Here is a 26,107-nt window from a genome sequence, read left to right as displayed (position 1 = left end):
TACCACAGTGACCTCATGGGGGCTGCAGAGGGTTGTCAGGGTGTTTTGTTTCTTTCAAAGTGCAGGCCCCTACATCAAAATTGTGGGTAAACAAATCCAAATCAAAGGCTATATATCCAATCAGAGCTGTCAAAATAAAGTGGAAAGATACACCTGTCTTTGAGAACTATGCATGTTTCTTGAATGGAGTATGAAGGAAGAATTATACTGGTTGATTGGTCAACAATGAAAATTCCAAGGTTTGATGTGCAGAGAAATGGTGAAAAGGGACACCATCTGCCTCCATGAATTTCAATGAGTTGCTTGTCATTTTTAAAGAACAAGTAAAGGCCAAGAAAACCAGAAATCCCACGTCAAAAGGAAAAAAAAATAGTGTTTTATTAACTACCACACTGTTATAATACACTTTAAACGTACAATAAGGTAGCCTTTAAATTTGAGGTGGTTTGAACAAATGAACAGATTTCCAAATGTTTGTAAATAGTGAACTGTTGCAATTATTGTCCTTTTTTTGTAAAACGGGTAGAGCACTTACAGACCGGCTATGCAAATTAAGAGTGTACATTTATTTTTATAGTTGAAAATATAAACAGTAATTAAAAAATAAAAAAAATCAGCTTAATAAAAAACATATATGTTTATCAGTTAAATGTACTGGATACATACAATTTAAGGGAAGCATAAAGGAAAGATGTGGATATTTAAATGCAGCTCAACTAACCAAAGCTTGGCAGAAAAAAGCACTGTAAAACCCTTATTCCACTATGACTAATATTAATACGGACCACCGTCCCTATGGAAATGATTTTCTATTATTTGCATTTGTATATATGTGTCTGTGTCTGAGTGCATATGCGTCTTTTTTTACTGATAATTTACATGATGGCTTTTAAGGCCCTGGCAGACAGATGTATTTGGAGACAAGGTTAGATAAAAATTGCGACTGACGTGGACACCCTTAATTTTTGGTCCTCCAATATTCAAGAGAAGGGTATCTTTATTTTTGTTTCATCACCCAAAATGCAGCAACTTATTTTTTATTTAAGCCTTTGAATAATTTTAAACATCAGTTATATTGCCCAAATTAAGTTACTTAAAGAATATTAACAAGACATTATTTTGGCAAAATTAAACTTTAAACATGGCTTTTCAACAGGATTTAAAAGGTGACTATCCCTAGAGCTCCATGTTAAAATGTAATTTTCAAAATCTTATAAGAGTAATGCTTAAAATATTGTACATAGTTAACCTAATTAAAATAATTAGCTTCAAAATGACAACTTGATGAGCTAAGTAAAGCCTATACAATGAAACATTTGCTTGGAAACTTGATTTGTCAGTTATGCATAATAAAAATTCCAGTCAAGAAAATTACAAAATTTCTTTTATCATAACATGATTTCTTTTCACCAATCAACTTTTATCTTACAATAGATAAATACCAACGTGTTCTCATTTTTACACTAAACCACAAAGGATTGATGCATTTGATTAGACTACCATTTCCATTGTTAAATTTCTTTTTATACAAGTTGGTAAAATTTAATCTCTTCTAGATTCCAAAAGTACCTACAAAACTCATGCAATTTTACCATTTTAATATACTATGGAATATCATACAAAGTAAGGCATTTCAGTGTCATGTATAACCAAGTTACTGTCAATCCAAAAATTTTTGCACATCAATAAAAAGATATCTAAGAACTTAGGAACAATATTCTTCTCACTACTGTATAAAAATAACCACAATTAATAGGTATTTTGTGTATATTTATTCCATTGTCTCATTTCCAGAAACAGTAACAAGCTGTAAAGGTATTTCAGCGTTGGTAAGAATATCCTGATTGCTGGTGCCAGATGTATTAACAGTTCCTATCCCTGAAACAGAACCTTGTTGAATATTCGCAAGGATAAGCGTTGTTCCGCCTGCAGTAATCAAAGTATCCTCCGGTGTTGCTTCGACCGATGCGAGCACTGTACTGCTGGCATGAATAGCTTTTTTATTCTGATGGGTTTTAATGTGTTTGGCAAGATGATCACTTCTCATGAAGCGCTTGGAACACTCCGGACAGACGAATTTCTTTTCACCTGTTCAACATATAAAACAGAAGTTTCTTTCACACCAACACACACATAACCTCAGCATAGCTGAAATTTGGAACCCTGACAGCTCTTCCTTTTCTTTAAATAGAAAATCACATATTATTTATAAGTATTGCTATAAATGTTTAGAAATTAGAAGCGAGAGCTAAATGACATTTTTTGAGACTAACCAGTGCTTTAGTTTCCTACCTCCTGCGCCAAAGGAAACAAGTAAAAAACAGATTTGGTAACCTGTATGTGTTCTCCTGTGTCGCTGTAGCTCATCACTGCGGGTAAACCTCTTTCCGCAAAACATCCACGTACAAATAAATGGACGCTCTCCAGAATGCCAGCGAAGATGGGCTCTCAGATGTGATGTCTTTCCATAGACTTTTCCGCACCCTGGTATATGACAGATGTGTTGTTTCTTTTTCCCTAAATTGGTGCCTCTGTTAAAACATACGTTGAAACAAACGTTACTCAAAACACTGACATCATCAAAACATGTTGCATATTTTTCTGAACTCTAAGGAAATGTATTCAAATATCTCAGCATAGGTATGTAGGGACCAAGGGCATTAACTAGCTCAGGAGCAGCATGAGCTGTCACTGGTGAATCTAATGCCACATCCTTCAATCTGTCATCTCCCCATTGGCATCGAAAGAACAAGCAGCACAGATTTCCCACAGCTACAGGTGCTCAAATTAATGAGCACTCTCACTTTTGCCTCATTTATTTTAAGGACATTTGCTAACACAATAAGTCAAGAAGTATATACCTTCCACCACCTTCTTTACAATTAGGGCAAGTACAAGCTACTCTTCGCAATCTTTTTCCTTCTTGATGTGGCTGGTCCCCTTCCTCATCTACAACCTGCACCCGCAAATGTGTCAGGTCATTGGTATTCAGTGTTGAATCACCGCCGAGCTGCCATTCTTCTGGATCAGGCTCCTCTTCTTTAATCCTAATATCTAAAAGGGGGTGGGGGGTGGGGGAATTACAGATCAACAGTCAGCCCCACTACACATAAGAAAGCAAACTATTATGGTCTTAGGCCTTGAAAGTTTATCCTATCCTATCCATTAGTATTAATCTCTGAATGCCAGTTGATAATTTATGAACTTTTATTCATAGCTATAAGAACTGCAGTGGCTATTCTGTATTAAAAATCCATGCCTAGCCTCGGGTGTCATATCGCCTAAGCAGGTTTTTAAGAACACCATTAAAAATGCTAAAAACAAAAGCAACAATTTTTCTAGCTAGAAGGGGGGAAAGTAATCTTTATTTTTAAAAAAGGACTTGTGAATGAAATATGTAAAAGTGTTTTGCTGAAACTAGAGGGAAGATTTTTAAAAGGTGGAAATGATGTTTCAAGAATGCTTATTTAAAAAAAAAACCTGCAAATTACTCTCTGGGGCTGTGAGCTCAACTGACATGAAATTGTCTAAACAGCTCAAGGAGATGTTTGATACAATGTAATGATATCAGTGCGTTTAACTGACACATGGAAACAGTCATAAATTGCAGAGATTGAGAAATTAAAACAAATAATTAATTGATAGTTGCAAACCAGCACAATAACAATACATTTGCTTGAGAGGTTCTGCAGTTACATGTATAACTCCGATGGCTGCACCAGAACAGAAGTAGCAATTCTCAAGCTTGCCTGCAAATCTGTTCAAAAAAATACGTTATGCTTCCCATAATGTATCTTCCTCTTTGTATCAGCTCTAGCTGGCCGCAACTATTTAACTGCCCTTCCCTCTGCATCTTCAGAGCTACGTGAAAGCTCAGCATAACGCTTTGCCAGCCTTGATGTAGTGTTGAGTGTTAGCTCTTCCATTTACTCTGGACTGTGAAGCCTTAAGGAAGTAGGCACACTATATAAGGAAGCAGCATTCTTCCCAGACTCAGCAAAGCCAGTCCAAGGAAAGAGAATATTCTAGTATGCCGAAGGAACAAAAACATTCTTAGATGTCAAGTGCAAGCTTTCAAAAGAAGCAGAGAAGGATTTAAAAAAAAAATTCACTAGGTATTTACCTACATTACATTTATGTACTGTTTTAGCATTTGAACTACCACGATTAGCCTATTTTTGTCTAATAATATCCATCTCTATATTCATCAGTAGTATCAAATATATATTTACTATACTATATTTATCCCAACATTTAATACCCCTGCTTATTAAGTTGCCGCAATCCAACATTTAACATGTAAGAAGAGGAGAAAGTTAACATTGCAAATCTATAAAGTGTAGCAAGAACAATTGGTAAAAACTAAAAAAGATAACCCAGTTGCCACAGATATATGTTTAGGTAACACATGATAAATTATGCTTGCTTCAAAATCTGGACAAATTTCATATTCAGTACAGGAACCAAAAATATTTTTCAAGAAGATATTTAACACACATACACATACACATCAACAGATTGAAATTTCCCCACAGAACTTACTCTACAATTTATCAGTGGCATTAAAGATTGATGCTGAAGAAGATACATGCCTTCAAAAAAATATTATCTCACTCCAAAGGTGCACAAGAACCACCATATAACAGAAACATGTACAAAGCTAGCTGTATTGTGCTTCTCAAACTGTACCTTAAGCTTCCAAATTTGGGTAAAAGGGGACTCCCAAACTACAAAGCAAAGACAAAAGCAACTTCACTCAGCTACAGCTCCTGTGTACCACTAGTTCTATCTTCTGTCTCTTAAAAAAGAAAAAAAAAGCAGTAGGAAATGGATGAGGGGACACGTGTTCCCTTCCACCCACTCCATCTCTGAGTGGCAGAAGAAGATACACTGAGGCCACTTAGTCAGTTCTACAGGAGCAGACACATCCCTTCAGGAGTCCTCAGTGCCTTCCTGCACTTTTCCGATGAACATCATTTAGAGGGCGTTTGCCCCACCAAATCCTTCAGTCATTTTACACAATGTGCCTATAACTTGAAATCTGCTCATTTTTCTCTGTGTTCATCACAAGAGCAATCTCTCCAGGCCAGAAGGAGTAACTAACTCAAACCAGCAGATCGTTCACAGTATAATCCTATAGGTCTTTACTCAGAAGCAACTTCTATTCTGCTCAACAGAATTTATCCCCAGCTGAGTGGGCATAGGTTGGTTATCTTGAAGAATACTGGTACAGACCCATTCCGTTTCAATTCTCCCTGCCCAAATATTACTTTTCAGAAAACCAGAGAATCATTTGCGCTTTCAGACGCATGCAGAGGAATGCTAATTCTCTGTCTGTACTGCAGTAGCATGCAGTATCTGTTGATGAATCAGGATCCCATGGAAAATCCAGAAATACCGAGGCACCGAGGCTAGCTAAACAAAGCAACACTTGCGGAAGGATTGCTTTAGTATCTTGATTCACAAGGCAAGTTGCTCCGTAAGCCCATTCTCCCCAAAATGATAAAATATGAATGTTTTTATATTTTCAAATAACTCTGAAATGAATAAGGCTGGAAACATTTGGCTAATTCGTATATATCTTCAAGTGCTCCTCTATAAAAGTATTAAAATTCAAGTAATAAGAAACATATAGAGAGTTCACACAAATCTCAGGTGCTTTCCTGGGTTATTTCATTAATAAATCCTAACTCATTAAAACTGAATAGATTTATACAAAATGACTGAATATATAAATATATTTTCATTAAAAATGAAAATATATTTTATCATCACAAGAGAATCTTGTATAATTGAAGTGTAACAATTATGTAAAGTGTTTGTTGCAGGACTGTTTCACACAAAAATTCATTTTGTCCCTTCAGCTGTCAAACATGATTGATAAAATTTTGGAGGATGAAGGCAATCTATTCAAACAGTGAGAATCCCATTCAGCCAGCATGAAAAAGTTGCATTACAAATGATATTAATATGTCAATATAAGAAAAAGTTATTAATTAATAATAATCACTAGCTACCATTCCAAGTACTGCACAAGTTCTTTGTTTTCTTGCCTTTCAGTTTCTCTTGGGGTATAATTAAAATGCTCAAGTATATTTTTTAGCAACGTTACATAAACATCACAACTGCAACCAGTATTGATCAAAAAGATCCACCATACCAGGCAAGGTATTTTTCATCCTCTCTTCTCCCCATTAGCCCCAAATCTGTTGCAGATAAACCACAATGTTCTAGAGCAGATCTGGACACAGAGCGGCTACAAGGGAGAGGAGGAATTGTCCATTAGCAATGGTCACAACTGGATATTGATACGATAATGGGCAATTTTCACCCTGACTCCCACATTCCCTTTTTGGGAAAGGTGGTTGAGAAAGTGGTTGCGTTGCAGCTCCAGAGGATTCTGGAGGGAACTGATTATCTGGACCCCTTTCAGTCAGGTTTTAGGCCAGGATATGGGACAGAGACTGCATTGGTCGCACTTATGGATGATCTCTGGCAAGAGCGGGATGGAGGGAGTGCATCCATCCTGGCGCTTCTTGACCTCTCAGCAGCTTTCGATACCATCAGCCATGGTATCCTTTTGGGTCGGCTCAGGGAGTTGGAGGTGGATGGCGTAGTCTTACGTTGGTTCACCTCCTTCCTCCAGGGCCGGTCCCAATCAGTGGTGATAGGAGAGGAGAGATCTGATCCTTGACCCCTCCATTGCAGGCTGCCGCAGGGTTCGGTTCTCTCTCCTCTCCTATTCAACATCTACATGAAACCTCTGGGTGAGATCATCCATCAACACGGGATGAGGTATGATCAGTATGCTGATGATACTCAATTGTATATCTCTATCCCAGGTAAAGTAAGTGATGCCATGACCACCCTCTCCAGGTGCCTGAGGGCTGTGGGGGCCTAGATGGGGAACAACAGGCTTCAACTGAACCCCGGTAAGACGGAGTGGCTGTGGGTTGATGGCTCCTCTGTATCGGGGAAGTTATCATCTTTAGTTCTGGATGGGGTTGCACTGCCCCATTCAGACCCAGTACATAACTTGGGGGTCCTTCTGGACTCACAACTCCTGCTCAAAGAGCAGGTGGCAGTCGTGGCCAGAAGGGCCTTTGCGCAACTTCGTGTTGTGCTCCAGTTATGCCCTTTCCTGGATCGAGAAGCCCTCCGATGCCCTGGCCATCTCCTACATACACTATTACAATGCGCTCTACATGGGGCTACCCTTGAAGAGCATCCGGAAGCTTCAGCTGGCCCAGAATGAAGCCGCGCAAGCAGTTATTGGCGCCCCAAGATTGGTACACGTGACACCACTGCTGCGTGAGCTGCACTGGGTACCAGTTTGCTTCGGGTCCAATCAAGGTGTTGGTTATGACCTTTAAAGCCCTACATGGTATGGGACTAGGTTACCTGAGACCGTCTCATCCCCTTAACATTGACCCATCTGACCTGGTCATGCAGAGAGGGCATGCTATGAACCCCACCAGTAAGGGAATTCTGTTAATATGTTTTCTACTACAGATTAAGGTTACTATGGTAACTAATCATTTTGGTGAAGAGGTTGAATTTAATTGTCCCCCTTTCACGTGTTAATGGTTGCATTGCCTAAGGGAGGAACTTGTCTGAACTTGTTTTAGTTTCAGTTTCCCTTCTGTGTAGGCTTGCAGAGAATACACAGCTGAGAGAAATCTCTCCTCTCAGCAAACAGCCTTTAAATATGTTTGTTTTCTGTAAATAAAATTATTTTTATAGAAATGCCTGGTGTGTGACTTTTCTGATCTCTCCTGGGCCAAATCCTTTCCTAGCACTCTGCCAACAGGTTAGGGGCCCAGTAAGCAGCCCAGTAAAACCCCAGAGAGAATAGAGAGATCAGCTCCACACCTCATGCACAATTTAAAGGCAGGCAGCAAAGACCTGTGAAGATTTTCTTTGGAGCCACCTGGAGATTTTCCAGCAACTGCCAGTCTACAGGACAAAGAAGCCAGCTGAGGTGATTTGCAAAAGAAGGAAGAAGCCATGGCTACTTCCCAGCCCTCAGTGATGCCTCTGGAGCGCCTATCAGAGACCAACTATTTGAATTGGGCCCTGAAGATGGAGATGTATCTTCGCAGAGAGAATCTTTGGCTGCCAATTGGTGAGCAACCCCCCCAAAATCCCAGTGCTGAATGGCTTAGACAGGATGAGCGGGCTAGAGCCACCATTATCCTGGGAGTTGAGGACAATCAGCTAGTCCACGTGTGAGGTATGCAGTCTGCAAAGCAACTTTGGGACGCTTTGAGAGACTTGTATGTAAAGGCAACAGCAGGGAGTAAAGTTACCCTGACAAAAAAGCTGTACAAAGCCCACGCAGAAGGAGATAGCCTTCCTGAGCACCTGCATTATATTCAGCAGCTGTTTGTTGAGTTGCAGGAGACAGGAATGGAATTTACACCTCTCACAAAATCCTATATCCTCCTGTCCTCACTCAATGAAACGTGGGACACGCTGATTTGTACCCTGGAGGCTATGCCTGAAGCAGACGTCACCCCATCGTATGTTACACAGCGCTTACTCGCTGAATGGGAGAAGAGAGGAAAGATCCCCCATCTCTTCTGGAAAGCTGCAGTACCAGAAAACAAGGGAAAAGAAGGGAAAGGAAGCTGAGGTCACAGCGCTAGCCAGCCAGCGATGCTTCACTTGTGGTTCAGCTGGACGTTTGCAGAAAGACTGTGCCTTGAGACCCAAGAGTAGAAAGACAAGAGAAGAAGAACACAAGGACAACACAGAAGAAGGCTCTTCAGACAATCCAAATTGCACAGGTTGCTGAGAAGGGTAATTCTGATGTATGGGTGTTAGATTCTGGGGCCAATTGTCATTTATGTAATTGTAAAAGCTCTTTTGTGTCACTGTCTAAAACTGAAAGACAGAGTGTATCTTTGGCTGATGGGTCTGTGACCAAAATTATGCGACAAGCTGACTTGCATTTATCCTGCTTGGGAGAAACTGTAAAAGGTGTGTTGTATGTGCCAAATTTACAATCAACCCTTTTATCTGTGGCACAATTGGCTGCATCAGGGTATGTCATAACATTTAAGAAAAATGGTTGTGAGATACGTAAACATGGAAAATTGTGTGCTACTGGTATATTAAAAGACTCCTTGTACATTGTGCAAAATGCAAGGAAGCCAAGCTGCAAGGCTGCAGCTGGCAACACACCATATCATGACCAATGTGTACACCTGATGCACAGGAGATTTGGTCATGCTAATTTCAAGTATATAGCACAAATGCCACAGCTGTGTGCTGACCTAAAGATAAAACCCTGTGACAAATACTTAGATTGTGTAGTTTGCAAAGAATGCAAAAGACTAAAAGCTCCTGTGAGTAAGCACAGTGACAGAGTTACAACTAGACCTTTGGAAATTGTACTCTCTGACATTATTGGTCCTTTTGCTCCAAGTCTTGGACAAGCAAGGTATGCAATGACCATCACTGATGATTTCTCAAGATACACATTTATCTACATCTTAAAACATAAAGATGAGGCATTTGAGAAATTTAAAGGTTTTGTGACATGGGCAAATGGAAAATTCCCTAGGCCTGTATCTGCACTCCAATGTGATAGAGGAGGAGAATACCTTTCTCACAAATTCAAAAGGTTCCTAGCCGAAAAGGGGATAGAACAAATTCTTTCTAACCCTTACACCCCTCAGCAAAATGGTGTTGCTGAAAGAAAGGGCAGAAGCTTGCAAAATGTTGGAATGCATGTTAAAAGATTCACATTTATCTTTTAAGTATTGGGGAGAGGCAATATCTACTGCCTGTTATGTACAAAACAGATTGTGTAACTCTGTGATTCAGGACACTCCATTCCATTCGTTTTATGGTGTGAAACCAAAGGTAAACCATCTGAGAGTGTTTGGTAGCACTGCTTGGGTTCATATTCCAAAACAACAGAGAAGGAAAGGAGGCCCCACAACAAAGAAAGCCATTTTTGTTGGCTATGAACAAAGCCAGAGGAGCTACAGGTTCATAGTGGGAGAGAAACTGATAATTAGCAAAAGCGCTTCTTTTGCTGAACAAAACGGGGGGAGATTAAATTCTAGCTCTCCAGTTGAACTGACCACCACAAGAGAACAGCAAGGACTTGCTGATGGTGATCTTTTGCCTGATGAGGACATTAAACCAGAAAAGCAAACTGAAGATCTGTCTCATGAGACAGATGCTTCTCAGGAAAGTGATAGGAGTCAAAATTGAAGCCCTGTATTACCTCGCAGATCTCAGAGGAGTAATAAAGGCGTTCCTCCATCACGTTTTCAGGCTGAAACAGTAAAGGCTTTCCACATATTCACAGAACCTGAGTCTTTAGAACAAGTGAATGCTTTACCACCTGAGATTGCACAAAATTGGCATTCTGCCATGCAACAGGAGTTAGCATCCTTGAAAGAAAATAAAACATGGCAACTGGTAAATCTACCTCCCAATAAACGCTGTCTAGGTTGTAGGTGGGTTTTCAAACTGAAAAGGGATGCTGATGGCAAAATCCAAAAATATAAAGCAAGGTTAGTTGCAAAAGGGTTCACTCAAAGGATTTAGACTTTGACAAGACTTTTGCACCAGTTACTAAAGGGGAATCAATTAGATTACTGTTAAAAATTGCTGCACTCAAAGGAATGTCAGTTCACCGCTATGACATTCAAACTGCATTTCTCTATGGTGATTTAGACCACAAATTATATATGCAGAAACCCCCTGCCTATGAAAAAGGGGAGAATCTAGTCTGTGAACTGCAGAAGTCAATCTATGGGTTAGAACAAGCTGCTAGATCCTGGAACCAAAAATTAGATGAAAAACTGCAGAATTTTGGTTTTGAAAAAGGAAAAGCAGATCCATGTGTATATATGAAGAAAGACAAACAAGGCTGTATGTATCTGTTCATTTATGTTGATGATTTGCTGCTGTTCACACCAACAGAAAAACAAAGGCTTCATTTTGAAGCCTACATGAAAAGCCATTTCACATTAAAAAGCCTTGGAACTGTAACAAATTACCTAGGTTTGGAAATACACAGGAAGGATGGTAGCTTTCTGTTAAAGCAAAGGGGAGATAATGTTACAATGTTGTGAATGGAAAGACATACAGAGTTGTCAAAGAAAATTTGTTTGCATCTTATTCTGTAGTATAAAAAGGGAATTCTGTTAGTATGTTTTCTACTACAGATTAAGGTTGCTATGGTAACTAATCATTTTGGCCGGGTGAAGAGGTTGAATTTAATTGTCCCCTTTTCACGTGTTAATGGTTGCATTGCCTAAGGGAGGAACTTGCCTGAACTTGTTTTAGTTTCATTTTCCCTTCTGTGCAGGCTTGCAGAGAATATGCAGCTGAGAGAAATCTCTCCTCTCAGCAAACAGCCTTTAAATAAGTTTGTTTTCTGTAAATAAAATTATTTGTATAGAAATGCCTGGTATGTGACTTTTCTGATCTCTCCTGGGCCAAAGGCTTTCTAGCGCTCTGCCAACAAATTCCACCTGGCAGGGTCCAGGAGGTGGACGTTCTCTGCAGTGGCACCTGCCCTCTGGAACATTCTGCCCCCGGAAGTGAGACAGGCCCCTTCATTCCCGCTCCTGGCCTTGCAGAAGAACTTGAAAACCTGGTTCTGCCACCTTCTTGGGGTGGGAGGGGCACCAGTTCGTCTTGGGGGTAGCTAGTACCATAGATCTCTCCCCAATGAATAAGATCTTCACCTCTTGGATTTTATATCTATTTTATCTTTATTTATTGGCCTGTTATATTGTAATTTATATGCTTTTAATTTTGATTTTATTGTAAACCACCCAGAGTCCCCCTTTTGAGAGAGATGGGTGGTAACAGAAATTTTAAAAATAAATAAATAAGTAAATAAATATCACTCAGATTTTCTTAGGTAGGTGTAGAATGTTCAAGTGGATAGGCAAATTAATACAACTAATAAAGAAATGCTTATGGTTAGAAACCTAGATAATCTAAAATTCAGTTATAAAAAGTATGTTTTTGAAAGCTCTTTAATCAATGGGATTAATCAATAATCCTGTTTCTAGACCACTCATCTTTCAGCTTCAGGCTTCTAAATAATGGTCCATAGGACTTAGAAGATGGACAGTCTCCATTACTTCCCAAAGTCATATATTGACAGAAAAGATTATATAACATCTCCTGCCCTTTGGACTCCCATCCTTTTAACAGGGAAGACTAAGGAGTAAGCAAAACAACAATCATGATGGTATCATCTTTGTATCAGTACTAATCAGGAGTCAAGCCACTAAAAAATGTATTAAGGAAACTTGGCCAAAGATGGTTATCTCATTCTTCATGTAACCTTCTCAAAAAAGAAAAATATCCTAGTTTATGTACTTTTCTATGAAAAAAATGGTTCACCCTTAAAATAAGGGTGGATATGAAAAAATCGTTCATCCTTATTTTAAGATGGATTTCACAGCTCTCATTTCCCCCTTCCCCAAGGCAGTCCCATATTTGCTTTTATTGCTTCCATAAGAGGTAAACCAAATGTTGCAGACTCAAAGAGTAGACAATATTCAGTAAAGGGCAAAATTCAGTAAAGGGCGATCTGGAAAAGGGTGGGACAGAATTTTTTTTTCATCTGTACCTCACTAATAGTTTCATGTTTGCTTTTTTCTTGACTTTACAGCAAATCCTTTTCGACTACAGACTGCTTCACTGCATTAGGTCATGGCCTATGCAAGGTTCAACAATTGCCATTCAGACTTATACTGCAACTTCTATATACAGGTGCTGGTTTAAGATTTGACCGAAGTGTCTTGCAAGACTATCAAGCTAGGAGAAAGCATCCTCTCTTCCAAAGTGCTCTCTACAGTTCACCAGCAGCTCAACCGGAGACCGGTAGGAGCAAACTAGGTGATTGGTGGTTGCTGGGAAAGCTCTAGCGCTACCTCTTTAGAAGGATAAACTACTACCACTGATGAAACAGATCCATGTATATCCTCTTTCCTAGTGAAAAGTGTCAGGTGTGCATGCATAATCCCTAATAAAAGTATGCTGCATGCAACCTCAAGACAAAAAAGATTATTCCATCCCATCTTAAAGAGTGCAGAAGAATCGGATCAAAAGCCTATGTAGTCCACCATCCTGTTTGCCACAGAAGCCAATAATATAGCTCAAAAGGAGGGTATGAATGCAACAGCCCACTTCCACTTTTATTCTGCATGACATATATTCAGAAATGTGCTAGTTCTGATCCTGGGGACATACAATATATAGCCACCATAACTAGCAGCCACTTCATGGGTAAAATTTAAATTTAAATTTAAAAGAATAGCTAACTCCAGCAAAGCAGATTGCACACTTCAAGTATCTGTTACATGTAACAATTATTACTGCCTGCCCAAGTCTTCCACCACTGAGCTTCACTGCATGACACTGGTTTGTATTATTGGGAGAAAGGGAAGAAAAGTCTATTCACTTTCTTCCCATCCCACAGTGCATATAAAATTATTCATATTACTTCTTTTCCTAAAGTCCCTACACCAGAGCACTGTTTTTGAAACCCCACTTGTTTTCAAAAGAAATTTGCCGTGTGGTTTCATGAAATGAGGTGAAATGAAAAACACATCTGGACTCTTTTCAGTTCCAGAACCAATTCATAGTGTTTCAGTTCTAAAATCAAGTTATGCTGTTAACAGCTTGCTTTTATAAACTTATCAAAATGAGATGAAATAATGGAACATGTATGTCTAAATTTGGTATCAAAATTCTTTGGAATCAAAAATTTGGAAAATGTAATTTTTAAAAGATGAACTTGACAAATCACAAATTAACCAAGGAAGTGTCAAAATTTTACACTGTATGAAGTGAAATCTATTTTGACTGCTGAAATAAAACAAAGTTTTGCATGCTTCAATAATAAGAAAATATGATTAACTTTTACCATAATTCAATTAGAGAGATTACTTTTACAGTTATAATAATTTAAATACCTGCAGGACTGTCAGCATTTTCTCCAGGATGCAGCTGAATACCTCCAGAGTCTATGGAATTTATTGTAACTGTTTGTAGATTTGGCAACTGAGCAGTACTTAGACTAACAGGAGTCGAAGTCAAGGCCCCACCTGCTGCAACTTGACCAAGAGTGAGTGTCTGCACAGGTGTCAATGTTATTTGTTGGCCAGGAGCATTTTGCAGCTGCAAGTTTTGCAAGTTCTGTACTCCTTGGACTTGAAATGTTTGCCAAGTTATTTGCCCAGATGGGGTCACTGTCTGTGCCTGGATTAAAAAAGTTCCAGGATTCAACTGAAGTTGAAGATTCTGCAAAGCCTGTTGTGATATACTTTGGCTGGCTTGCACACCATGGATTGTCTGTTGCGCAATACCTTGTACAATTTGAGCTTGACTCGTTTGTTGAGATTCTTGAAGCTGTATATGTTGTACAATAGGCTGTGCTGTTGAGACCTGAATATTCGGGCCCTGTGTCTCATCCGAGACAGATGTTTGGATGTAATTTCCCTGAAGATCTGAACTATGGACTTGTCCACTAGTAGTGGACAAGCTGTTTGAATTTTGTTCTAATATACTAGTGCTGTCTATGGTTACAGGCAGTTGTTGTGAGGATGACGATGTTGGCACAAATAAGTCTGTGTCAGTGGTTGTTTCTGTCATTTCAGGAGAAACCTGTTCTGCAGTCCTATCAGAAGTGTCCGAACTATCCATTGCCTGTGCAGTACTTATCAAGTGTCCATCAGCGTTAATCCCTGCAGTCATGGTTTGAGAACCACTTAGTCCCAGAGAATCTAGATCAACACTGTTGATGGGAACAAATGCAATGTTTCCCGGCAGTCCAAGGGGAACATTAGCAACTACCTGTGCTTGACCAGGAAAAGATGAACCACCAATTGTTACCCCTTGGACTTGGCCAGTCTGTGATAAAATATTCTGAATGTTACTAGAAGATGTACCAGAGGCAATAATGGTTTGATTGGAGCCAGGAATGATCTGAATTTGACCAGTTTCTTGATTCACACTACCATTATCAGAAGAGGCTGCAAAACCAAGCTGAACTTGCTGACCATCAGCTGTCTGTATCTGGGGTATTACTTGATACTGGACATTGGACACAGTACCATTTGATGAATCCGAAGCAGGTGCAACAGAAAATATCTGCTGATTCTGCAGACTCTGAAGGGGAAGAACGTATTGTCCACTTGAAGTTACTGTGGCAGCCCCTGGGATTTGTACTATATTGCCAGCTTCATCTTTAATAGTTGTAGGTGTAGCAGACAACACTTCCCATCTATTTGGTGTTCCTGCTAACTGTACAGAGGCCAAATCTCCTGTCTAAAGAAAAGCAAAAACAAAAACCAGATTAAAACATCTATGCAAACTACATACAAGCAATACATTACTGATATACACATAACGTGCTAACTAGTACAACCTTAATGTGGTACAGAGTTAAATGAAAAAATGGATTTCAACCAGCCTTAGCACAAAGAAATCTTTGTTGGCTTTAACTACTTTAGAACTATTAATTACTTACATGAATTTAGATTGGGAAATGTTAATTGTAGAATAGCACCTATAACAAGCAAGCAGCAATTTATACAAAGTAAATTATTTTTGCTGCTTTTCTATTAATTCAGTACACTCAGTTTGTTTAAACAGTAGGCTTTTAAGAAGAAACTATTTCAGAAATTGTGTACTTAAATGCATATATTTGAATAACTGAAGAACAAGGATCAGATCTTGACGTGATATGCCAGGATGCAAACAAGTTTATCCCATCAATTCAGTTCCTTCATTTTTCCACATGTGTCAGCAAACATAATTAGAAAAATGTCTATTATCTATTAATACCTGCTTTAGCTGAACTGGAAAACTATAATTAACAGCTCTGAAACACTAAACCAAAGTTTGTGGATAGTTTGATAATCTGTCAGGTTCTGAAATTGTTAATCATAATTTCTCAATTAAAATAAAAGGGAAACTATCATTAGTAGGACACACCCTATTTGTTTGTCAACTTGCCCAGAAGTGCAGGCCAAAGTTTATTCATATCTTGGTTTAGTAAGCCAAGATTATGACTGCCTACAGTAAGAGTCAGGAGAGATCTCCTCTATGATTCTGATCAAGTAATTCTGTATGTGTGCATTAGGATACTGCCTTCCCCAAAGGTTCTTAGCCACATCTGTGGTGTGTCAAATATCTATAAAGCCCTTTCAGTTCAGACTTTATTAATCCATTTTACTAGCTCTAGAGAGAAAATCCACCTATACATGTAGATCCTTAGCAAAAATTAGGTCAGTATTGAAATGCTGACCTTTACATTAATTTCACATTTTTAAAGTATCAATATTTCTGAGACAGAGGCATAATGAAGAAAAGATGCTCATGGTCATTAAAAGGTGGCGATGATTTATTTTGGAGATTAAGAAATATATAAATGCTTCAGGAACCTACAGGAGAACCAAAGTAGGTACTATATGCTTGTATTTTCAGATAGAATCTACACTGCACAAATAGCAGCAAGACTGCAATACAGTACTTTCCACCCATTCCTGTGGTGCTGTTAGCCTGACTTAGGTCATAGAAAGGCAAGATATTTCAGTTTATTACTCTCAACTGTAAATCTTAAATCACTTTAGCTGCTTTTCCCCTCAAAATACAGCTCTGCAAATTATGGAAATAATACGACCAAATAGCCTAACTTTTCTGACATTCAAAAAACTCAATGAAAAAAAGTGAACAAATCTAACATAAAACCACTGCTCCTTCGCTTCTTTTTAATACTAGCTGTTGCATTTATTAGAATGCAAGGTAGGTACAAAAGATGCAGCCACTGTAACTCAGCTATTAGAAGCGTTTTGGAGAAATTTTGAAAACAGAATACAGTTGAATTTTCAAAGACCGTCTTCCTTACAGTTCACACTATTAATCATTCCCCACTTAAGTAACTCTCCAAAAAGAATACCTATGTCCAACCTTGGAGATAATACATGATTTCTAGTCTTTGCCTTACATGTGTATACTTCTTCTGAATCACAATGTGCTTACATTTCTCCTTTACATGAATTTTCCTGCATGGTTATTTTTAAAATATTTGATGTACAGACAAAGCCAAAGAAGAATAAGCAACAGCAGAGCTTCTCTCTCTCTCTCTCTCTCTCACGCTCTGTGCACAATTTCAAAAACTGAAGAGACAGTCTCTCTTTCCTTTTAAGTCCTGAAAGGCACTTCCTTGTAACACAAGACTTTCCTCTTAGATGTAGCAACCAGGAGCAGAGTTGTACAGCATCATGTTTTTTCTATGGTCAGATTCTATTAAGATATACATCTTCCAAGATTCTTATGATCTTCTTACTGCAGAAGTTTTTAACTACTTCTAACTTTTCTGACACGCTAAGGTTGTACATCTTTAGCCATATTTTCCAGGTGTTTCCTGAAACTTCATTTCAGAATGTGAAAAAGATTTTTAAAAAACACACAGTAGTAATAAATGTAGTTAAAAAAAAAACCCTACACTTCTCATTATGTTCATGCAACAAAAAACAATGGAAACAACTCTTACATGTGTGAGATACAAATTCTTATTGGTTTCAAAGAGTTGCTGGCAAGAATAATAGCCCTTCTTAATCTTTTCCTTTATGCAATCCATTCCATCATCTTTTAAAGTGTTTCAGGACCATCTAATATGCCGGGGGTTGGATTGTGGCACTTGTGCACACCATCACACAGATGGTCCCCACAGATGGCACCCCAGGGAACTCCAAAATTAAATAAAAACTAATTTAAATTTGTTACTTATGGGTGTTCCCATCTGAAATTTTGTTGGCATTCTTGCTTGATTTGGAGATCTCTCAAAAATGTGTGTGTGTATGTGTGTGTGTGTATGCATGCATGCATGCATGCATGCACGTATGTATTTAATGAGACTTATGAGCAACCTTGATTACTTCAAGTTGGGAATTACTGATGTACTGTACTGTATGGTTGATTCTAACTCTGTGTTCAAGGGAAAATACTATGAAGTAAAACAAAAACAAAAATAAAAAGTAGAGGGAAGTATGTCAAAGACTAATAAATACGATGCATTTTGACACATCAGATATAGGTAACTAAGGATATAAGAGAAATGTATAATTACCTTAACAAAAATGTTCACAGAAATGCAAAGCAAAATAAAAAGGTCTTCATATGTTAAAAGTATCAGTATACATAGGGCTGAATCCAGATGTCACATTCTGTAACCAGAAGGGTATCTACTTTACTTATAGATGCAGGTAACCTTTGCCAATTTCTTCCACGTGCAGCTGCTTGCCTTTCCTAACAATGTGCTTCATATACAAATGAAAACACCGTATCTTTTTTTCATAGCTATTGGTCTAAAGCAGCATCGTGACTTAGCTTTTTTATTCCCTTCTCAAAATGGCAGAACTGCTATTGCCAGCCAGTAACTACCATTTTAGTTCACTCACAGTTAAAGAACACAGTAGCAATTATTATGCTATAATGTTTTTTATAATGTAAATTAAAGTAATTCTGAAACTTGGTATTTTCCTTTTTCTTAAAAAAAATGTGTTTGTTTCTACCTGTAGAGGTGGTGATGTATGTACAAGATTTGCTAGAATTGTTTACATGTAAGAAGTGAGAATGTGTATGCATAAGGCAAGAAATGACATACAGTACACACTTGCTTTTATTTGTCATTGACTTTGTTTTTAGGAGGTTCTTATATCCATTCAGTATACCTTCTCCCAGTTCAGAAATCATCTCAATCATATTTATGTGGGCATTCCATTACCACATCAAATGTCCTAAGCAAGACTGCTAGAAGGAAAAGAGAAGCCATATTACCTTCCTTCCATTCTAGTGACCTTGGTTCAGTATACCAGGCACATGCTGTTATTCACTACTAGCAGCAGGAAACCAATAATCTATTTCCCCAGAAAGCTGTCAAGTGGATATGGGATCATGTTAGGGGCATTCTACACCATGTATGAGACTCTACTATAGTCTTCCAATCAGTGGACTATCAGGAGTATACTCTCACACCGGGGACCTCACCCAAAGGGGTTACCCTTTTGGGGACTGCAGGGGGGGCAGCAATCAGATAACTTGCGAGATGTACATCACCCACCCAGGGTTTAGACCACAATGTTAATTGTAACTAGCCAATCCAAAGTCCACCAGGCCCAAAACATTCCCTTTTTGGCTCCATGAGGGTTTGTTTTTTTTTACTTTGGAAAAAAACATCCATTTTCCCTTCCTAAAAGGCTGAAAATTACAGTCTTCCTTTTCTTGTGACATCACTGCCATGCCATTCATAGTCTCCCAATACCTTTTGGAAGTGGGGGGGTGTTTATTTTATTTATTTTTCAAATTTCTATCACCGCCCATCTCTTCCGAAAAGGGGAATCTGAGCGGTTCTCTCCCATCCCTGAGAATACTGCCCCTACTCCACCCCATCCAGTTTGTTTTTAATTATCATAAATGAGAGAATGAGCCTTGGGTTCATAAAAACTGCATCTTTTTTTCCTCACACAGTAAGAGGAAAAATGATTTCATTTTTTACTTAGTTTCCTATTACTTATGCAAACAAAAAAATATAATTAATTCTAATTCTTGTTCAACCAATCAATATCAAAATACAATTTTTGATATATTCTGAGCTGGATCAATAAAAGTTTCATTTGCATAAAAATAACTGCTTTGGCTTAGCTGATTTAGAATGAAGAATTATCCATTCATGCACAACTTAAATTGTCCAGAAGAAATAAGAGCCCTAATGTAAATAAACAAAAACACTTTTTGTGTTTATTTTGCAGAAGTACTTTGAAATACTGTGGCATAAGGAAAATATATTAAACAAAATGATTCTACAGTACACTGAACAATCTTACATCAACTCTTTGTCTCTGAAAATGAACATCATCAAGGCATGAGGAGCTACTTCAAACGAAGAGCTTTAGCCACATTAAGAAAACACAGGTAAGAGTTATGAATTGTTATGTCAGAACCTAAGTCAGCTGTTTAACTTACACAAGATACCAGTAATCATTATTCTGATAGTCACTTATTCTGGTATGTTTATATCAGAATCATGACTCCAAAGGCATAGTAGAGACTTAAGCAGTCAATCTTCAGTGACCCAGTGTCTCTTTGTAAGAATGCATAATTAAAATTGCCACATATTGCCACTATGTAATTGGGACAAGTGCACAGAATTAAAGTGTACTGTAAACATTATTAGATTTAACTCCCAAACAAAATGTATTTAATTAGAAGCAAATCCCATCAAGGTCAAATGAACTTCACTATCTTATTAAGTGATCCTAAATCACAATGCAAGGAGATTGTAAATACATTGGTTAGACCATGTAAATGATATACTGTCCTTCCCTTATTGATAACATTAATGGGAAATCAAACTTCCACTTGTAGGATGGGATGCTTTCGCTTACTCTACAGTTCTCCTGCATCCAGCCCTTAAGGGTCTCTGACCCAGATGCATGAATAACTCACGCACAATTTCAAAATGTACAAAATTCTACCCTCCCTCAAGTGGAGTTGAAATTAGAAGGAGGAGAAGGGGGAGGGAGCATAGATAAGAAAAAGTATCAGTATAGGAAGTAAGCAATAGAAAAAATGAAATAGATTAATTACTTGTAAGTATGACAGAAAGCTAGGTTATGTTATAACACTATATATATATATATATATAATCAACAAAAATAACAAAGGCAGCAAAAGCCATTATAGGAAAAAGTATATAGAGTGGTTTGATTTAAAAAATGCAAACAACTAATGCAATTAACAGTAAAAATTACTATTAATTTTTCTAATACTTAGTAATAATTACACAAAGAAACAGTTAAATTGAGCTGCTATAAATGTGTGTGCATTATATTAATTATATTATATTGGTATCACCCTTTTTATTGAATTCCCAAATGACTGTCAAAAAGAATGCTACATACCATGCACCACAGCTCACACATACACACTCCAACCTGACCCCAAATTATTTTTTTAAAAAATGGAGATAAAAACAAAATAACACCATTAAAAATATATCAGCAAAACTGTCTGCAAGCAACCAATATAAATCTCTAATTCAGCAGTGGACCAAGCATGTCTACAAAGGCAGATATAGATGAGTAATCAGTGCAGCTGTTTTAGAAAGGAAGTCACATGCTTCTTGCTGTTCGTTTCCAGACATCTTGCAAAGGAAACCCCACACAAAAAGTATTTTAAAAAATAAAGTCACCTTCAAGTTGGTCTCAGCTCTTGGTGACTTACATGGTCACATCCACAGAGTTTTTTCGCATGACATGTAAGTGGTGTGCCACTGCCTTCTTCTGGGATGCTTTTTTGACCCCTTAGTCAGCCTGCAGCCCTAGATTTCCCAGATGGCCTCCCATCCAAGTACTAACCAAGACAAATCCTGCTTAGCTTTCTAAATTAGCCAAGTTAATAATAGTCAAAACAGGGTCTAAAGAAAGGCATACATCAATATGATTAGGTACAACATCTGCAGGATCAGTCATAGTGGGTTCACTAACACTGGCTACTGCTACCCATCATGAAAGCTAGGCACACAACTCCAGAGCTGAATCCAGAAGCTTGAGTGTTTAACTGGACTGAAAACCTGTCCACTGCAGACTGAACACCTGTTTCTCTAAATTCCTATTTCTGCTGCCCAGAGGCTGTTTTAATTAGTATTTAGTTGGATTTACATATTGTGTACCTTAAAAAATGCTTTGCACACCACCCTGCAAGTACTTTTGTTTTGAAGGATGACATATAATTTTTAAAATAAATAAATGTTTTTTAACTAGCTGAGATTACATAAGATCAGTGAAGCTTGTCTAACTCTCTTAATTATCATTTCACCCTTCCCACAAACACCTCTAAGCTTATTACAGGCAGACCCTGAAATTACCCCTAAATTCAGCACTGAAAAGAGCAATTATAGTGATGATACCCCAGATAAATCAGTAGAGACCAAGAAATACAAAACTGTTTGAAAACAGGCAGGATGAACAATGCTTTTGTTCACTAACTATTTGCACTGAGCAAGCATCTACAGAATGGGGCAACCTGTCATCTTGGGACTGTTATAAATCTAATGACAAAGGTTAATAACATTTTAAATATTTGGCAAGAACATAAATTTTCATGGTGAGCCTCTTGCCATGGATTATCTTCAGACTCACACATCCCCAAAACTGTAACATAAAGACTTGCATTGACTACTTTATTACCCTTCTTTCAGTCAGGGACATATATTTTTATCAGTTCAGATGTAATGGTAAACAAAGATTATCAGGATCTGAGATAAACTTCATTTCTCCCTTCATGGTTTCTATCAACCATTATCATTAAAATTGCTTACACAACTTTGCCTCCTCATTAGAATTATAGAATTTAGCTGAAATGGGAAACAAACCAAAAGGTAGTAACTGACAGTTGTTCAATTTAATTTTACAACAAGCTGTACTGCAAATGAATGTATGATGGAAAGAATGAGTGTATGACCAGAAGGAGAACAGCTCATACCAAAAAAAAAAAGCACCCTAGCAACAATAGAGATCCTTGCCTGACTAAATAGGCATTAGGTCAGGGAATAGAGACGTATTTGTGACAAAAAACTGTAAGCTAGAAATAAGGTTTGCGTAACCAGAAAGAAACAAAAGACAACAATACACAATGACTGATTATAGGAATATAGTATCTATCACTTAAACCTAAGTGCACTATGAAGTTTGAGAATAATTGTTGTATTCTGAAGGTATTTGCAGAATAAAAAAAAAGTTAGAATTCTAGAATATCTAGTGTTATGAAAGGAGTGTGACAATGCTGTGTATGTATCTTTTACGTTCTATTAAGTTTTGAGTACACTGAGCTGGAGGATTTTCCCCCACTATATAAATTATTTACAAAAAAACAGAAATAACTTTACAAACTTGCCAATGGTTTTCTGATTTTTTCCTGATTGTTTTGCCTCACGTACCTGTTCCTACCTCTTGGGCCTCAGACTATATTTCACATAATAAATTCCCATTTTTCTCTTTTAAAAATCATACCTAATTTCATAGGCCAAGACCACATTATGGGATGAAAAATTTCACTCATGCCAAAGAATCTTAATTCAGATTCTTCAGCTGCCTAAAAATCTGAAGCTGCTGTATTAGTTTTCCACACTATGTCATATTTGGAAGGACATGTATGAGCATGTAAAAAAAACCTGGCTCTATTCCAGGCTCTAGCATTAACTCACAGAAGCTGTGGAGAAATGATAAACTTGGAAGCATGTATTAGTTTTCTGTTGTGCTAAGAAGATAATATTTTCTGCTACTTGAAGCTACTACATTAATCCATTGGTGTGGTTTTTAAATTAGTGAAGTTGAAAGTAACTTATAAGCACACAAGAGGGTAGTTACAAAAAGTGTATAAACTAAATTAAGAAACACTAAGCAATAACTTTTATAACTATTATAACACTAATTATAACTTCATAAGCTATTATACAATTATTTCTGGTTTTCTGTAAATACTTTATATAGTGGGGGAAAATGGGTTTAAATAATAGAATTGTTATGCTTGTGATCAACTATTAGTGTTTAATCCTCCAGCTCAGTGTGTTCAAAATTTAACAGAATGTAAATGATATGCACATAGCATTGTCACACTCCTTCCAAAACGCTGTATATTTTAGAATTCTAACTTTTTTCCACATGTGTGGAAATATAAGCTAGAGTTACAAACTGACATGGGATCATACTTCCTGTGTATATTTATTCAAATGTCCCAATAAATTCCATGGGGCTTGTGCAGGGGCTTGTACACAAGATTGCAAAGTTTGATAGAAGATACAATTATTCTCCCCATTGAACATAAACTTTAAATAAGATTTAACAAGAGAATCAGAAAACTAAAAAATGATGCAGACTTTAATTCAGGATCAGTGAAATCACTACAAGATTCCAACATTAAAAGAAGTCTCCACTTCTGCTGTTCTGATACAGCTAAATTCCTTAAAGCACTCTGAGAACATGAACTAAACAAGCCATCCACCAAGAAATGATCATAGGTTATTTCACCCATCATATTTAATCCTTTCCTCATTCAAGTTGGCTACACAATAAACTTTTTCCCAGAAGACTTTCAGATGTTCCTAATAACCTAAAGCTCTCTCAAAGGAATCCCCAAAGACCGGAAAGAGGATGCACCAAGAAAGAAGTTCTGACTACTTTATCTTTTTTTTTCCACGATCTGCAATGCACAGTGACCCAGCCCAGAAACAGCCTTCAAAGCAGCTGGCTTCCGCTAGGGAGTACCGACTCCTTTTTTCAAACAGCCATTTTACGCGTAAAGTGCATCCTGTCTTTCAGCCCAGCCTTCATTTTGTCTTATTGTGGGGTTCCGGGAATGACAGCTGACGTCCAGGGTGAAAGAGGGAAAAGGGGGTTGTTCGCCTTTCAGGGACAAAAAAGCAGTTTACCTCCCAGTTGCTGGGGAGGGGGAGAGCCCGCAGTCTTCCCGCCTCTCTCCCGCCCGCCCCCCACCCCCGCCGGGAAGCAGGGAAAGGCGCCGCGGCGAGAGGCGAGGGGAAGTCCCAGCGCCGCCTCCTCCTCCCTCAGGGAGACCGGCTCCTCCTGGAGAGGCAGGGGAGCCTGGGGACCCCTCTCCGGCAGGTCGGCCTTGCGATCGTCCCTCCCCCGGGCGGGCGGGCAGTACGATGCGGTGTCTCCCCGTCCCTCCCCCCGGGCGGGCGGGCGATCTGCGCCGTCTCTCCCCCCCGGCAGGCCGTGCGAGCGCGGCGGGGCGGGCACTTACCGCTCCGGCAGATGGAGAAGCGGCGTCGTCCTCCTCCGGTGACGGCGGCCCGATCTTGCTGCAGGTAGCCGCCAACAGCGCCAGCGGCGACGGCTGGGTGTCCTACGCGGCGGGCAGGCCGGGGACGGAGGACAGACAAGCGGGAGGGGGTTAGTCGGGCGCCCGCCCGCCCGCCGGCCTTCGCCGCCTCTTCCCTCCCTCCCTCCTCCCTCTGGACAGCGCGCGGCGGCGGGGGCGCCTGCGAGTCCTGCGCTCGCGACGTGTCACCGGGCAGGACGGGGGGAGGCGCCGCGGGGGAGGGAGGAGGCGTCGGGCAGCCGCCCGGCTCCGCGTTTACCTGGGGAGTTCCGGCCTCGTCAGAGGCGTCGGCCGAAGTGGTTGCCGAGGCCCCGTTTCCGTGCTGCAGATAGTCGCCGTGGGGGCCGCCGCCGCCGCTGCTGTCCACGTCCAAGGCAGCCATTTCCTCTTGTTTCACGGGCTTCTCGGGAGCTGCGGGCATAACGGGGAAGACAAGGCGCGGGGGGAGAGGAGGAAGGCGGAGGGAAGCGGGGAGTGGGGGGGGTGGGTCGGTTGTCGGCGGCGGGGGAGGGGAGGGGGAGGGGAGGAGAGTCACTGACTGGAGCGCTTGCCCCCTCCCTTCCCCATCGCCCCAGCGCTCCCTCCCGCGCAGAGGAGCCCGCCCTGCTCTCCTCCTCCCGCCCGCCAAGCGCAGCCCTCCTCCTCCTCCTCCTCCTCCCTCCGTGCTGCCGCCGCCGCCGCTGCCCCTGCCCCTCTTCTCCCTCCTCCCCCTGGCTCTGCTCCTCCTGCTGCTGCTGCTCAGTCAGTGCCGCTCGAGCCACACTCCCAAGCAGACGCCCGCCCGCCCGCCGGACCCGGGAGCAGCAGCAGCAGCAGCAGGAGCCGCCGCCGCGGCCCGTACGTACCCGTCATGGCGTGGAGGAGCCAGCGGCGCCTTCTGCCGACTTGGCAGGCGGGGAGGGAGCGAGAGAGGCAGGAAGGAAGGAAGGAAGGAGAGCGAGAGAGCGCTGGCTGGCTGGCGGCTGGCTTTCTCCCTCCGGCGCGCGCAGGCCCCGCTTGCGCCGCCGCCGCTGCTGCTGCCACTAAGGCGAGGCGGCCGCGGCTGCTGCCGGGGACATGCTTATGGTGCGCGCGGGCGGCGGCGGCGGTGCTGCTGGTGGAGGTGGTGGCGGCGGCCTGGAGCCCACTCCGGGGTTTTCCCCTATTTTGATTGACGGTGCGAGGAAGCCGAAAGGTGGGGCTTGCAGCAAGGGAAGAGGGGGCCCGGCCGACT

The 26,107-nt window shown here is 40.0% G+C and overlaps 1 protein-coding gene across 2 annotated transcripts; it reads right to left on the bottom strand.

Moving 5' to 3' along the window:
• Window positions 1–355: 355 nt before the first annotated feature.
• SP3 (Sp3 transcription factor) lies at window positions 356–25,866 on the bottom strand. 2 transcript variants are annotated; one of them, XM_063318172.1, is made up of 7 exons: window positions 25,740–25,866; window positions 25,154–25,305; window positions 24,817–24,918; window positions 13,962–15,315; window positions 2,862–3,054; window positions 2,335–2,531; window positions 356–2,088 (listed from the first exon to the last, which is right to left on the bottom strand). In XM_063318172.1, exons 1-7 carry the CDS (start codon window positions 25,744–25,746, stop codon window positions 1,772–1,774), a joined length of 2,322 nt encoding a protein of 773 aa, XP_063174242.1. In that variant the 5' UTR covers window positions 25,747–25,866; the 3' UTR covers window positions 356–1,771. The 2 variants fall into 2 exon arrangements, with proteins under 2 accessions (XP_063174242.1, XP_063174241.1); XM_063318171.1 differs by lacking the exon at window positions 25,740–25,866 and having other exon boundaries at window positions 25,154–25,474.
• Between the last annotated feature and the right edge of the window lie 241 nt (window positions 25,867–26,107).

Source organism: Candoia aspera, chromosome 1, assembly GCF_035149785.1.
Source record: "Candoia aspera isolate rCanAsp1 chromosome 1, rCanAsp1.hap2, whole genome shotgun sequence".
Classification (NCBI taxonomy): Eukaryota; Metazoa; Chordata; class Lepidosauria; order Squamata; family Boidae; genus Candoia; species Candoia aspera.
This window is presented reverse-complemented; position numbering and strand designations above follow the sequence as displayed.

Bases quoted from the DNA above. Each gene is read 5' to 3' on its own strand.
- SP3 (XM_063318171.1), bottom strand. From the start codon at position 25,315: ATGCCCGCAGCTCCCGAGAAGCCCGTGAAACAAGAGGAAATGGCTGCC. The intron at 3,055-13,961 runs GTATTTAAATTA...ACCCCCTTTTAG, and splicing joins AAATGCTGACAGTCCTGCAG to ATATTAGGATTAAAGAAGAG. The intron at 2,089-2,334 runs GTTACCAAATCT...TATGTTGAACAG, and splicing joins ACACAGGAGAACACATACAG to GTGAAAAGAAATTCGTCTGT.